Source organism: Talpa occidentalis, unplaced genomic scaffold (assembly GCF_014898055.3).
Source record: "Talpa occidentalis isolate TD23 unplaced genomic scaffold, MPIMG_talOcc4v2.1 talOcc4.12, whole genome shotgun sequence".
Classification (NCBI taxonomy): domain Eukaryota; kingdom Metazoa; phylum Chordata; class Mammalia; order Eulipotyphla; family Talpidae; genus Talpa; species Talpa occidentalis.
The window spans coordinates 31909626-31924172 of record NW_023601212.1 but is presented as its reverse complement, the minus strand read 5'-3'; the positions used below and the strand labels follow the sequence as shown (position 1 = coordinate 31924172).

General features: G+C 44.3%; 1 protein-coding gene across 1 annotated transcript in view; it reads right to left on the bottom strand.

The window, feature by feature from the left end:
• The window catches only part of JAM3 (junctional adhesion molecule 3), a 68747-nt gene extending 55913 nt beyond the window's left edge, over window positions 1-12834 (bottom strand). Inside the window, exon 1 of the mRNA XM_037505651.2 lies at window positions 12724-12834. Within this exon, the coding sequence (XP_037361548.2) occupies window positions 12724-12799 (76 nt within the window). The 5' untranslated portion in view covers window positions 12800-12834. The remainder of the gene's footprint in view (window positions 1-12723) is intronic.
• Window positions 12835-14547: the final 1713 nt, after the last annotated feature.

Sequence of the window (14547 nt, the reverse complement as noted above, 5' to 3'; positions counted from 1 at the left end):
ATGATTATGGCTTTGTAGTATAGTTTGAAGTCTGGGAGTGTGATGCCTCCATTTCCTTCTTTTTTTTTCAGTAGAGCTTTGGCTATTCGGGGTTTTTGGTGATTCCATATGAATTTCATAGTTTCTTATCCTGAAGTACATCAATGATCTTGTAGGGGGTATAAAGACCACCCTTCATTTCAGATGCCAGAGTAACTCCAGGTTGTTACTCATGCTTCTGATGGAATGGCTACAAGTCAGAGATTCCCAAGACTCCCTCCTCCAGTTTAAGTAATTTACTGGAGGGGCTCACAGAACTTAGGAAACCTATTTACTCACTAGATTGCCAATTTATTACAAAGCATATTACTCAGGAGAGGCAGCTGCAAGAGATGCACAGTATAAGGTATGGGGGAAAAGGTTCAGAGTGTCTATGCCCTCTCCAGGTGTGCCATTCTCTCCCAAACAAGTTCACCAACCCAGAAGCATTAATCACTGGCCACTGAACTCAACCTCTCTCCTCCTTGGAGGTCTCAGGTGGGATTGGAAGTTCTAACCTGCTAATCAATGGTTGTTTCACGTGGCAACAAGCCCCAGCCTTAGGTTCTTCAAATAGTCACCTCATTTGTAACAAAGACTTATTTCTCACAAAACTATGGAAAATTCCAAAGCTTTTGGGAACTGTGAATCATAAATGATGAATAAAAACCAAATATATGCAAGAAATACATTTTGGTGATATGAATAATTTTTCTATAAATCATGAAATCTCAGTAAACAAACACAGAAACTTAAAATACTAGAGCTAATAAGGAAACTTGGAGCAGCTTAAAAACAAACACAAGACTCTGGAAGATGAGCTTCCCCAATAGCTTAGAGTAGAAGTGGGTTCAAACTTACCTGGTTCTAAGACTTTAAGAAAGGAAGAAATTTCCACAAACCAGGCTTTTAAACCCTTAAAATGCACTTTTGTTTAACAAGCTAATTCAATAATTGTTTAAAAAATTCTCTCATATCTCCATAAAATCACTTCTTTGGATCTAAAACTCAAATAGCTAAAGGGAGCTATCTAAATAGGGGAAAGAAATGTGATGCTTTGGTGGTAGTGTGAGAGTTTAAATTAAGTTTCAAGTGACTTGGATTAAAACCAGTATTATTTCCCCAAGGTCCAAAGTGAATCACATGCCAAGCTGGAAATGAATACAGAATGCCTCACACCCACGATGCTGCACTCCTCCCCTCACCAAGGAAAGTGTCTGAAAAGGCTCAAACAATGGAGCCTTCCAGAGACAAAGGGGGCAGTTTTCCTTCTCACAGCAGATAGGCTACCCCCTTTCAGAGAAAGTTGGCATGAGACCAGGGGGCACCCAGGGACCCCCAAACTTAAGGCGTGCATGCTCTAAAATGGGATCCTGCCATCTGCTGCATAAAGACAAATTAAGTATACTATTTGTGTGGTAGATCTTTAATAGAATTAGTGTGCATTGAGAGAGAAGAGAGAATAGTTCTAATAAAAATTTCCCAATAAAACACCCAAAATTAGCCATTCCTAGTGGCAAATGCCCAGCCAAACAGAGTTGGCTTACATTAGAGCTGCTGAGGCCCAAAAGCTTGCTACAAGTTTAAGGTACCAACTGAGAGAAACGAGAGGGCTAAGGTAGGTCCCAGAAAGCTGGGGCAAACAGAGATAAAGAGAAAGACAAACCAAGATAACAGCTGCCATGTCCCTGCAAAGAACTGCCTACTCGTGTATCTTCCTGTAGGGTAAGGTAAAACTATCAGGCTTTTCTGCCCTTCCGCCATTAGGAGAGATGGCGGAACCCTGCGGTCCTGAATGCATGCCTGATGGCGGCACCTAGAATAGAGTGTGGGCATATGTAGATGGGATTCACCTGGTCTAAGGCTGGGCTTTTAAGGGCAGTGTCACTGGGATGCCAGCAGAAGCAGAGAAGCAGAACAAAAGAAGAACCCCGAGAGGAAGCAGAGAGAACACGTGAGAACGCAGGAGAGCCCAGATAGAGTGAAGACTTGCTGGCAGGCCTCCCAGCTCCCACAGCACCCCTGCCTGCCGTGTGCCTGGTAAATCCCTATAAATGCCTGCAAAAGCCACTGAGGGCTCCAGGACTCTCCTCTCCTCCTTTACCTGGTCTGCTGGATCAGAAAACCTGCTGTGTCCTGTCCTGACACTACAATTGGTGTAGTCGGCAGGATGATTTGAAGCAGACGGGTATGGAGCCCTCCAAAGACCTCAGGAGGGACTGAGTAGCAGACCGAGAGCCTGTGACAACGCTGGAGGCATCATGGCAGCACAGGAGATGGACAAGGGCCAGGAGCTACATGACGAACCTCGCCTGGAGGAGACAAACAGCCTGTGAGGACCAGCCAATGACCCCCGAGGCAGTAAGAATAGTCTGGGACGAAAGGACCATGATTCGGAGCTCACCAGTGTGGACAAAGGGAAAAGCCGATGAACTTGGACTAACGGACTAACAATCCCGCCAGAAGGCAGAGGACCTTGGCAAGATTGATATGTTTTGGGGACTCTAGGGGTGGATGGTATCGTTTAAAATCAAAGCATGGCCAGTGGGCCTTGGTATAAGAGCCCACAGATGGCTGAGGGAGGAAGCCCTTGCCAAGTTCTTTGCAGCCAGGCAGAGCAAAAGCCAACTGAGAAAGCAAAAGCTGGTACTGAGATTGAGAAGCCCTGAGCAGCTGTTAAGCACTAAGTAAGCTAAAGAAGGCCACTAAGTCTCTTAAAATCACCTGTGGGTGATGCCTTGCTAACAGTTGAGTGAGGGTGAGGAGCTGAGGAACCTGTCCTTGGGGGACGGGTGGGGAACGTGGCTTGTGGTGGAGCCCACAGCCAAAGAGGTGAACCAAGAGAGGCCGCATGTGGAGCTTGCATCCATGGATCCCTGATGTAAGGGCAGGACTGGACACAGTGCAGGTTTTCTGTTCCAGCAGGCCAGGTAAAGGAGGAGTCAGAGTCCTCAGTGGTTTTGCAGGCTTTTTTTGGGATTACCAGGTACATGGCAGGCAGGGGTGCTGGGGGGCCGGGAGGCTGGCAGTCCTCCCAGCCCCCAGCAAATCCGCACCCTCTCTGGCATTCTCTGCTTCTGCTTCTTTGCTTCTCTCTCGGCTTATCTTCGGCTTCTGCTCTTCTCGGCTTCTGCTGGTATCCCCGTGACACGGCCCTTACCTTAAAAGCACAGTCTCAGCCCAGGTGAATCCCATCTACCTATGCCCACACCCTATTCCAGGTGCCCGCCATCAGGCATGCATTCAGGACCACAAGGATCCACCATCTATCCTGATGGTGGGAGGACAGAAAAGCCTGACATTTTTCCTTACCCTACATCTGACCCATGTGCTTGTGCAATGGGTTGGCCTGAGTGCAGGGGTCTGTGTGTCACATTGGTGGCTATGAAAGCCCAGTGTTGGAGCGACGGCAGACAGAAAACCCTGAGGGCTGGTGTTTACCCCCAACATTATAGAATCGCCAACCCAAGAGTGAGTACATCCTGGGGGTGGATGTGGTGTGTGGCTTGTGGCTTACACTACAGCCAGAGAAAGCCAGGAAGCCTGATGGCTCCCGGTGTGTGACGGCAGATGCCGTGAGTGGTTCCCCCTCTTGTATGAGCAGTGCCTTTGGCAGCAGATTTGGTGGATCATCTGCTGGTGCCAATAATCTTATCATTTGCCACTAGATTGGTGCCCTGCCTGGACTTATTTGTGTTCTGTTGTATTCTGTTATATTGTGATGTATTTCATTTGCTTTTGTGGGCCATGGCTGCAGTGTTCATATTGCCAAGAGAAATGTATATGACTTGTATAGACTGTCTGGCAGAAAACCCTGAGGGGGTGCATTGTAGGGTAAGGTAAAAGTATCAGACTTCTCTGGTCTCCCACCATTAGGATAGATGACAGAACCCTGCAGTCCTGAATGCATGCCTGATGGTGGCACCTGGAATAGGGTGTGGGCATATGTAGATGGGATTCACCTGGGCTAAGGCTGGGCTTTTAAGGGCAGTGTCACTGGGATGCCAGCAGAAGCAGAGAAGCAGAACAAAAGAAGAACCCTGAGAGGAAGCAGAGAGAACGCCAGAGAGCCCAGATAAAGTGAAGACCTGCTGGCAGGCCTCCCAGCTCCCCCAGCACCCCTGCCTGCCATGTGCCTGATAAATACCAATAAAAGCCTGCAAAAGCCACTGAGGGCTCCAGGACTCTCCTCTCCTCCTTTACCCGGTCTGCTGGATCAGAAAACCTGCTCAGTGTCTTCCTGCCCCCTACACTTCCCAAGTCTCCACTGTCTCATCGAAGTGTCCCCCCAAGTTCCTAAGTGCAAGTCAAAACAGAAGCCCCCAGCCCACCTGCCTTGAGTCCATCTGCCTCCAGTGTTACACAGCTTCACCTGGCCGCTCAGCTCCACCCCAGCTATCAGTAGCTAGTCCAAGGCTTGGGGGAATTGGTAGCTTCCTTAACGCCAGCATTTCATCCTGCAGGAACTGAATCTCAGATTCAGGACAGCAGTAACAGCCACATGACTGGGTACATCTCTAAAGTCATACAGCCCCATCCTTAAACAGTGATACTTAGCAAGAAGCATACAACCCCTCCCCAAGCCTCCCAAGGATATCAGTACCTCCGTTGGGGGCATATGTGCTCTGAAAAGAAAAAAAAAAAAAAAAAGATATTTTATAACAATATTTGAAAAATGAAACAAAAATATTTCCTTTTTGGGACTCCCCGGTGGCGCAACGGTTGACCACTGGGCTGTGAAGCTGCCCACAGCCTCTGCAGTGCAGGTTCAATCCCCGGCGAGGGTCCCACATGGCACGCAGACCTCTCCTGGCGTGCCAGCTGCTCCCCTCAGCATTGTACTGTGTCAGTCTGCCTGTTCTGCTCCCTGCTCTGGCGAATTCTCTCACCCTCCCGCACTTCTGACTGTACCCAGTGCTTCTGACTGTACTGTGTCAGTCTGCCTGTTCTGCTCCCTGCTCTGGCGAATTCTCTCACCCTCCCGCACTTCTGACTGTACCCAGTGCTTGTGAAAATAAATAAATCTTTAGGAAAAAAAAAATTTCCTTTTTAATGAGAACAATTAAAGAAAGATGTGTCTCAATATTAACGAAAAGTGGGGGAATAGGTTAAACTGAGATTGTTTCCACTCGTATAGTTAGTGGACTACATATTTCTCCTAAAGTTTTTACTAAAATGGGTGAAGGTAAGACCTCAGGGCAAAATCACATTTTAACACTTCAGTAGGGAGACTGAGTCCTTGGGCTGCAGGAAGGCAAAGAAGCTGAGCCTGAGATTATGAAACAATTAAGATGGATCCTGAAAGGAGGCTGCCACCACAGGAAGTACACTCTCACAAAAAGCCTCCTAAGGTCAGGCCCAGATTTGCACAGATTGGGATCAACCAAATATCAGCTTACAAGTAAAGAAAAACAAACCACTGTTCAAGTAAAAATCAGAAACAGATCAACCAAATATCAGCTAACAAGTAAAGAAAAACCACTATTAAAGAATCAGAAACAACAAATATTAGATTTAGCTCCCTGAAGAACTTCAATATTGGAAGTATAAGATACACAGTATAAAACAGCTATGTGTGAAATGTTCTAAAGATAAAAGGGTAAAAGAGAGCATATAAAAAATACCAGTTTATAAAATATGGGAAATACCAAATACCAAAATATGGGAAACGTACAATAAAATTGGTTAAAAAATACCATGCATTGGTTAAATAGCTGATTAGATACAGCTGGAAAAAGAAAAGTCTGTAAAGCAAAGTTAAAAAAAGTTGCCCAGAACAGCACAACAAGGGAAAAATATGAAGAATGTGAAATTACAACAGAACAGTTAACAGTCTTTAAAAAACAGAATTACTGAATACATCTAAGTAAAGTCACTGAAGAAAAGAATTAAGAAAACAGAAATTAGGCAACACAGATAATACCTAAGAAGTCTCAGGAAATAAACCCACAGATACATAAAGTACAACATATTAACAATTAGACTAATTAATAAGAAATCCAACCTAGATATACTGTAGCAGTATTTCAGAACGCCAAAGACCAAGATCTTCAAAGCAACTGAAGAGAAGACAGCAACCTAGACAAGACTGATGACATGACTGACCCAAACTTGGACACAGCAGTAACAGAAACCAAAAGCATCAGTGTCATAGAGAGCCCAGACTCTAAGACAAAATAACTGTCAACCCAAAATTATTTATCCAGTAAAATTGTATTTCAAGGAAAAGATTAAAATATATTTTCAGATATAAATGAAAAAGATTTCAAATCAAGAGACCTACCCTAAAGGAAATGACCTTGAACTATTCCGGTAGCTTCCAAGTTGACCTTCCTTCTCCAATCTTCTTGAATATTAACTATCAGATTAAACTTCTAAATAATTTCGCCATCACTTCCCTCCTTCAAACTACCACATGAATTTCTAGAACCTACATATAAGCAGGTCTAAATTTCTTAGTCTTGTATTAACAGCACTTTATAATCTAGTTACTCTCCAAGATTTTCTTCAAAGGATACTCTGGCTCCTCAGTTTTCTAGCTATGACCTTGGGCCAGTAATTAACCTGCCTAAGCCTTAGACTCATCATCTGCAAAACAAAACCTGTAAACACTGACTAGAAGTTCAATTAAGACAGTCTAAGTAAAACTATCAGCACAGTACTTGGCACACAGTTTTCAATAAATGGTAGGTGCTATTTACTATTACAATATATATTCCCAACTCCACACCTATGCTCATATTTGCTCCACTTTACTGGCCATCAATAGCTCCATTCTCCCAAGTCTGCACTACGTAAATCAAAATTATCCCGGAGAGTCCAATCACTTCTTCAAATTCTCCTCTAACAGGTCAGTCCAGAGTAAGTACTCTTACTCCTAGAACCTTAAGACATTTACCTAAACTGCTGCTCTGTTAATCTGGATGTTCCTTTTAGTCTAAGAAAGCACCTATCTTAGATTTCCCTGCTTTGCCCATGAAAAGTTTTACTATCGGGCCTCCCCGGTGGCGCAGCGGTTGCTGGGTTGCAAAGCTGCCCGCAGCCTCTGCAGCGCCAGTTTGATCCCCGGCCGCCGGGTGAGGGTCCCACATGGCGCGCAGACCTCTCCTGCCGCGCCCGCTGCTCCCCTCAGCAGTGTGTTTTGTCAGTCTGCCTGTTCTGTTCTCCACTCTGGTGCTGGTGAATTCTCTCACCCTCCCGCACTTCTGACTGTACCCAGTGCTTGTATAAATGAATAAATCCTTAAAAAAAAAAAAAAGTTTTACTATTATCCAGCACCCTGACAGAGATACTTTAGAGGTAAAACTTGGAAAAGGGGGAGGGAGAGTAGGCAGCTGTTTTAAAACTTGCTGCATTCTTTGTAATCCTCCAGACAGCTGCACTTCATTCTGAAGACACTGGATATTTTCCTTAGAGAAAGACACCCAACAAGGACTAGGTAGTGGGCAGGAAGACATGATAGCTCACTTCAGGAAACATCTCGGCAAGTCTATTTTCCAAGGAAGTTGTAGGGTAAGGAAAATGTATCAGGCTTTTCTGCCCTCCTGCCATCAGGATAGATGATAGATCCTTGCGGTCCTGAATGCATGCCTGATGGCGGGCACCTGGAGTAGGGTGTGGGCATATGTAGATGGGATTCACCTGGGCTAAGACTGGGCTTTTAAGGGTGGCGTCACGGGGACACCAGCAGAAGCCAAGAACGAACAGAAGCCGAGAGACAAGCAGAGAAGCCAATAGAAGAAGAGAGAACACGAGAAAAGACGGGAGAGCCCAGACAGAGTGAAGACTTGCTGGGGGCTGGGAGGCCTGCCAGCCTCCCGGCCCCCCAGCACCCCTGCCTGCTGTGTACCGGGTAAATCCCAATAAAAGCCTGCAAAAGCCACTGAGCACTCTGACTCCTCTTTTACCTGGTCTGCTGGATCAGAAAACCTGCACTGTGCTCATTCCTGCCCCTACAGAAGTCTATACCATTCTTCCTGGTATTTCTCTCATTCAAGTCAAAGAAAACAGCTCCTTCAGGGCACTGCCCAGATGGTGCAGAGCAGGTGTTCAACAAAAGTTGGCTGGCACAAGAAGACCAAAGCAACTACTCAGACTATTTTGTTTGCTAAAAAAAAAATGGAGAGGCAAGTACTCTCTTAAGCCCTTTTTCAGTTTTCCAGTTAACCATTTGCTGGGGATGCCACAGTTGGTTCTCCCACCCAAAAGCCAGTGACGAGTAATCTCGCAAATGAGTCACAAAGAACACATGCTCAAACCCTTCCTCTACCCATTGTGGCTGATGTTAACTAAGCAGCTAGAAAAATGGCACAATCTACATACTACCTCATTTAACTAAACAAAACTTACTTAAATTTTATTTATTGGAGGCCAAAACAAAACAGCAATTTTTTTTAAATCAAATAAAAAGCATTCTCATTAAAGACAACTTGGAAAAAAGACAAAACAATCAGGTAGGAAAACAGCCAAAAAAGTAGGTAACAATTAGCCATACGATGTACCACTCAAAACAGCACCTATGAATATTGTTTTATTTTCTTCCAGGTTTTTCCCCCAAGCAGGTTTTGTGTAATTATGATCACATGGCTTCTACCAGTCCTACGTGCAGCTGGTGTCATTTAAATTGTATCATATGCATTTCCCCATGTTTTTCTTCTTAGGCTTGTGTAACAGCAGAGTAGATGGTTGAAAGATTTTTAAATTAAACCAAGTCAAGAAATACTTAGCTTTCTCTTTCTTCCCCAGATATGTTGTAAACTGAGAACTTCCAAAAGTTCCTGGAGTCACTGGAACTAAATTATGATACATAAAAAATACCTAGACACACAGGAAGTGTTTAAGAAATGTCAACTGACTTTCAAGTGAAAGTAGAATATTTACTAAAGTCAGCTCTAGAAAGATACAAAAGAAATTATATTCAGCCTCTATTCCCAATAATTTTTTTATATCACTAAGAAGATAAAATGCATTTACACCCAACAATGAAAGTCCAACATAATTCAACATGCACTCATGCTGATTCTTCAAGGGCTGGAGATGTTTTATTCATTTTTTGTGCCCCTACCATGAAGAACAATTCTGGCACATTATAGATACTCAATAAACATGTGTTGTACTGAACTGAAGTACAGACTAAGAGCTATACTTCTTTAGAGGCAAGGATGATCATTGTGAGCTGTGGTTGGTAGGCAACGCAGGCAGCATTGGATATGGCAGAGTTTGATTTTGGAAGTAATCTGTAGAAAAAGCTGAACTGCAGAAGCTTTGGGATACTCTGAAAATGAAGGACATAAAGGAAAATGTTTATACAGTCCCAACTTATTTAAAAGTGTGATGTTTCTACACAAGTAGCATTGAAACCACTGCTGTGCACGTTAGCTGCTCATGGGAAACACAATCTATAACACATACTAGTGCTTTTAAAAAAGAACCAACACACAATACTACAGCATAGCTTGACATCACAAACAAGGGCTAATTCTCAGGAAGCTTTCTATGTGTCAGGACAACTGGCAAAGAGTGAATAAATTAAGGTTTTAGATCTCCATATAAAGTACCATAGCAGGTACTGTCCTTGCTAAACTAGGTGTAAAAGAATGTGCTGACCAAAACTTTCTTTTGGATTTCTTGCTACACCAGTGAAGCTATTTGCATGTACAGTTAAGCATTCAAAAGTAGACAGATTCAAAATCTGCATTCAGCTCTCACAATCTCACATTCACATCACCCGATTATAAACATATCTTACAAAAGAGAACCCAACTTCATACATATGGTATCATTCAGCTAACTCATACATTAACTTCATTCACACACATATTTTCCTTTCTTTTACCCCACTTGTGCTCTGAAAAATTCAAAGAACTTATGGGGAAGTAATTTTTCTCATATCACATCTCTAACAGCTGCTAGTTAAAGGTACTTAAATCCATAGCTTCTTCAATTACATTACAGGGGCATCCCAGAAAGCGTGCTTAATAAAAATCTGTTTTTTCAAAAGAAGTGATGTAAGCCTACCCTATTGGGCTGCCTTAAGAGCAAGAACTTAGAACTTGGGGTTAAGTGTATGTTAATTGTGTGAGAATATTTTATTGCAATTACGAGTAAGTACCTCTAATAGCTACTCACTCAATTTCCCTGGCCTGAAGGACTCAAGGACAAATGTCTACCAACAAGTCATTTTCGGAATGAACAGCTGATTTAAAGAATTGCATGCTTCAGAGGCAGGTGGTCTTGTTTTTCTAAAAACACACATACACACACGGCCTAATGATGATACTATCTGTGGGATAATGCAAAAGAACTAAAAGAACAGAAAAGAACAGGGTCATTCTTAAAAATAAAGTTGCAGGGATCCAAAGAAATGCAAGTGAACATTTATACTTTTTTTTTAAAAATTCCTTGGCAATTTTTACTTTCAGCTTTTGTTAAGCTTCAGCACAAACTGTCTTATCCCAAAGAATATAAACTGCTACCATTTTAATTCTAAATGAAGTACTTCTAAGACATCAAAGGATTTGGAGACTCAACAGTAATTACCACACAATCATTCAAAAGCAACATATGGCATAATACTATCACCAATTCAACAACAGTATGCACTATATACAAACTACATAGCTTTGAACATTTAACAATCTGGTTAAACTGATCTATAACTATACCGTCAGATGAAATAATACCAGCAATCCAACACAAGTGGTTGAAGCTTTCCAAATGTAAGACACATGGGATATCATCCAGAGTAAGTCACTAAATCTTTCTAAATCACTTGGTTCTTCATTCATTAAATGAGAAAAATAATAGTTGTAGCCCCCTAAACTTATCAGTACTAAATTACTACATATTAAATTCTTATAGTAGAGCCTAGCAAAGGGTGACTCGTGTTTATTTATACCAGAAACCAAAAATGTTTTACCAAGAATACTGAAAAGTAACACCAATTGAATAGTAATCATAAAAATAAGAGACACAGCTGTCAAGACCCATGGAAGAAACTTTAAGCAATTACAGTATGTTTAGTCTAAATAGAAAAAAAGGCTCCCTACTAAAATATAGTTACAATGTTTCAAAGTGGATTAAATCCACCTTTATTCTTTGTCATTAGTCCTATTTCGCAAAATGTAATTCTTCCTAAATTCTGTAGATAAATCCCATTCCTTAGTATCAAGAAAACTACAAAACTAGCCCCTCAAAGAGGGAAATCAAAGATCATGGATATATGAAGTTCAAGCATCTTCCAGTTTTTTTTTTTAACAAAACACCAAGTTGAAACTCATTCCTGAACTAAATTGCCAAATGTTTCTGCAATAAAAACTGCAAACTTTCATGTGAACAGATCTTTTCAACAATAGGGAGTTGTTCCAGTCTGTGAATAGGACAGTGTGAGCGTGACACAAAGCCAGGAGCTGGACATTCCTGACACCCTTGTTCCCTGGCTAGCCTTTCATCACGTCTCTCTCCCAAATGCCTGTTTGTGGAAATCACTCTCAGGCAGAGTATACAGGCAGCTATCCCCTGAAACTTATGCTGGTCACAGAGCCCTATTTCCACAGCTTCCGGCCCAGCCCTCACTTTTTACTACACCTTTACGAACATGCCACTAGAATGAGCATCAAACACAGGAGTGCTTTGTCTTCCTAAACCGTCCACCCCTAGTCAGCCACCTCGTGTTTCTGTTTGTCTTTTCTGCAAAACATCATAGAATGGTGGTGGCAACTAAGCCAAACCAGAAATTGACCTAAGAGCTGAAAAAGGAGCTGGGTGTAATGTGCTTTTGTAAATCTAAGTTCTGAGCCGTCTCTACTGCTTCATTAGAATTCAGCCTTGGAAACCCGAACTTGCCTAGGGGTCTTAGTTTTCTCACCAGAACATAGGCTAATAAAGCCCACCTTCTAAAATTGCTGTGAGGATTACAAGAAATAATGATTTCCAAGTGCCTAGTTCATACCCACTACACAGAAGTGATTTAGGTCTTCTGTCCAACAGCCTGGGACACACGTAATCTAATGAGAATTACAAATAGTGGGAAAGACTGAAAAAAAAAAACACTCCCAAGTTTGTCAGAGTCCTCAGCAAAAGGGCCCAGATGCTACTTCACAGTAAGGGTCTGCGGGGTTTCCTAGGCCGGGCTGGACACAAACAAGGTACTTGACTGAAATCTGCGCCGTTTTACTTCCACCAACGGAAAGTTGGGTTTGCCCATTTCTGTTCTTTTGTTTACAGCATGAGACAAATGAACAGCAGCTCCCCAGAGGGCTGCGACCAGAAGGCAGGTCAGGCCTCGCAGCTGTGCCTCTCCGGGACGGACAGGACCCCGCAGGGTGCACTTTCCAAGTACGGCGCTGGCTCCTCACTCTCTTCCAGCAAGTTCTGCGCCCACGCGAAGCTGCCCCGCGGTCCTTCCAACAGGCGGGCCCCCGCCCGGAGGGCCCACCGCCCACAGCAAGCCCACCGCCGGGAGATGCCGCCCGGGCCTCCCACCGGCCCCCGGCACCCCGAGGCCGCCCCCGGGGCCCCTCCCCAGGCCGGGACCCCGAGCTCCGCCAGGCGGCCCGAGAGCGCGCCACTCCTCCCGCCCGGATCCCCGAGTTCCCGGCGCCGGGTCCGCTATTCGCGCCTGGCCGGGCTCCACCCGCGGAGGGCCCGCTCGCCCCCATCGCCCCCAGGCCCTACTCCCCCGAAGACAGAAACTCCCTGACTCACTCCTGAACAGCAGCAGCAGGAAGAAGTCGGGCAGCCGGGCGCAGAGTCGGAGTCGCGGCCGTCGCCTCAGCGCCATGTCGAGGGGAGTGAGGGGCCGCGGGCGCGCGGCGCAGCTCGGCTTCTCCGCACGCATGCGCCCAACCTGCCGGGACCCTGCTTCCCGCCCCTGGTTTCCATAGTGACCACCAGGCCCGGCGGAGCCGTCTCCATGGTTACCAAGGAAGCTGATGTCTGGTTGCTATGGATGTAAGGATGCTCTAGACCTGGAGGTTCGGCATCTTTCAATGAACTTCGTGGAAAGAGGGCTTAAAAGCATGTTCAACAGTGGGGCGGGGTAAATTTCCACAGTTATTAAATAAATTAGTTACTACAGATCAGAGAAGGAACACTCAAAATTGGAGGAATGAAATGCTCTTTTTTTCTTTTTTTTATATTTTCTTTTTAAAAAGATTTATTTATTTATGCATACAAGAGCTGAGGTGCAGGGCCTCCCCAGGGGCGCAGCGGTTGAGTGCTGGGTTGCGAAGCTGCCCGCAGTCTCTGTAGTGCCGGGTTGCATCCCTGGCCTGCCGGAGAGGGTCCCACATGGCGCGCAGACTTCTCCTGTCTCACCCGTTGCTCCCCTCAGCAGTGTACTTCGTCAGTCTGCCTGCTCTGCTCTCCGCTCTGACTCTGGTGAGTTCTCTCACCCTCCCACGCTTCTAACTGTACCTAGTGCTTGTATAACTAAATAAATAAATCTTAAAAAAAAAGCTAAGGTGCAGGCCAGAGATACAAGAGATGAGAGGATTCACCAGAGACAGAGTGGGGAACAGAACAGGCAGATTGACCGAAGTTCTCTGCTGAGGGGAGCAGTGGGCGAGGCAGGAGAAGTCTGCTGTGTCATGTGGGTGTCTTCCCTGGCCGGCCAGGGATCGAACTCATGCTGCAGAGGCTGTGGATTGCTTCATAGTGCGGTGCTTAACCCCTTGCACCACCAGGGAGGCCCTACTCTTCTTTTTTTATGAATAAGGATGCAGTTTGGTTATTTTGGAAGCATTTTTTCCTGCACCTCTTTTGAGGCCCCAATTCCAAATGTGATGAAAAGGGAAAACACTGAAATCTATTTAAAACACAAGCAGGGCCTCCCTGGTGGCACAAGGGGTGAAGATGCAGCACTATGAAGCTATCTGCAGCCACTTCAGGAGTGGTTCAATCCCTGGTCAAAGAGGAGACCCACATGGCACAGCAGCCCTCTCCTGTTTCACCTGCTGCTCCCCTCAGCAGTGTATTTCAGTCACTCGGCCTGTTCTGCTCCCCCCTCTGTCTCTGGTGAATCCTCTCTCTCTCTCTCTCTCTCTCTCTCTCTCTCTCACACACACACACACACACACACACACCGCATCTCTGCCTGTACCCCAGCATAAATCTTCTTTAAAAATAAAAATAAAACACAAACAATACATTAATACATAAAAGGGATGTCTTCCTAAAATAAATATAATTGTTTCTGTAGTAGCTCAAAAGCATGGTGTTATACCCAATAGTTTATTCTGCTGAAAAAAACGGGTTAAGCCTTTGTTCTAATGTTTGAATATTGGGAAATTGTAAGACTAGAGAAGAAAAATGACAAGCAGGCAAAACAAAAAGGGAAAAAATGTATGGGAAATTGGGCCTAAGAATGCAGATTTTCATTGTCATTTAATACTGTGAAAAAAATCTTCAAATAGTTGGTATTATATCTGACAGAAAATACATCCCTTATGTTCCAGCAAACAACAGAGTAAAAACAGATCTGAATACAATTATAGTAAAATATGCCAATGCTTCCAATAACTAATTTTT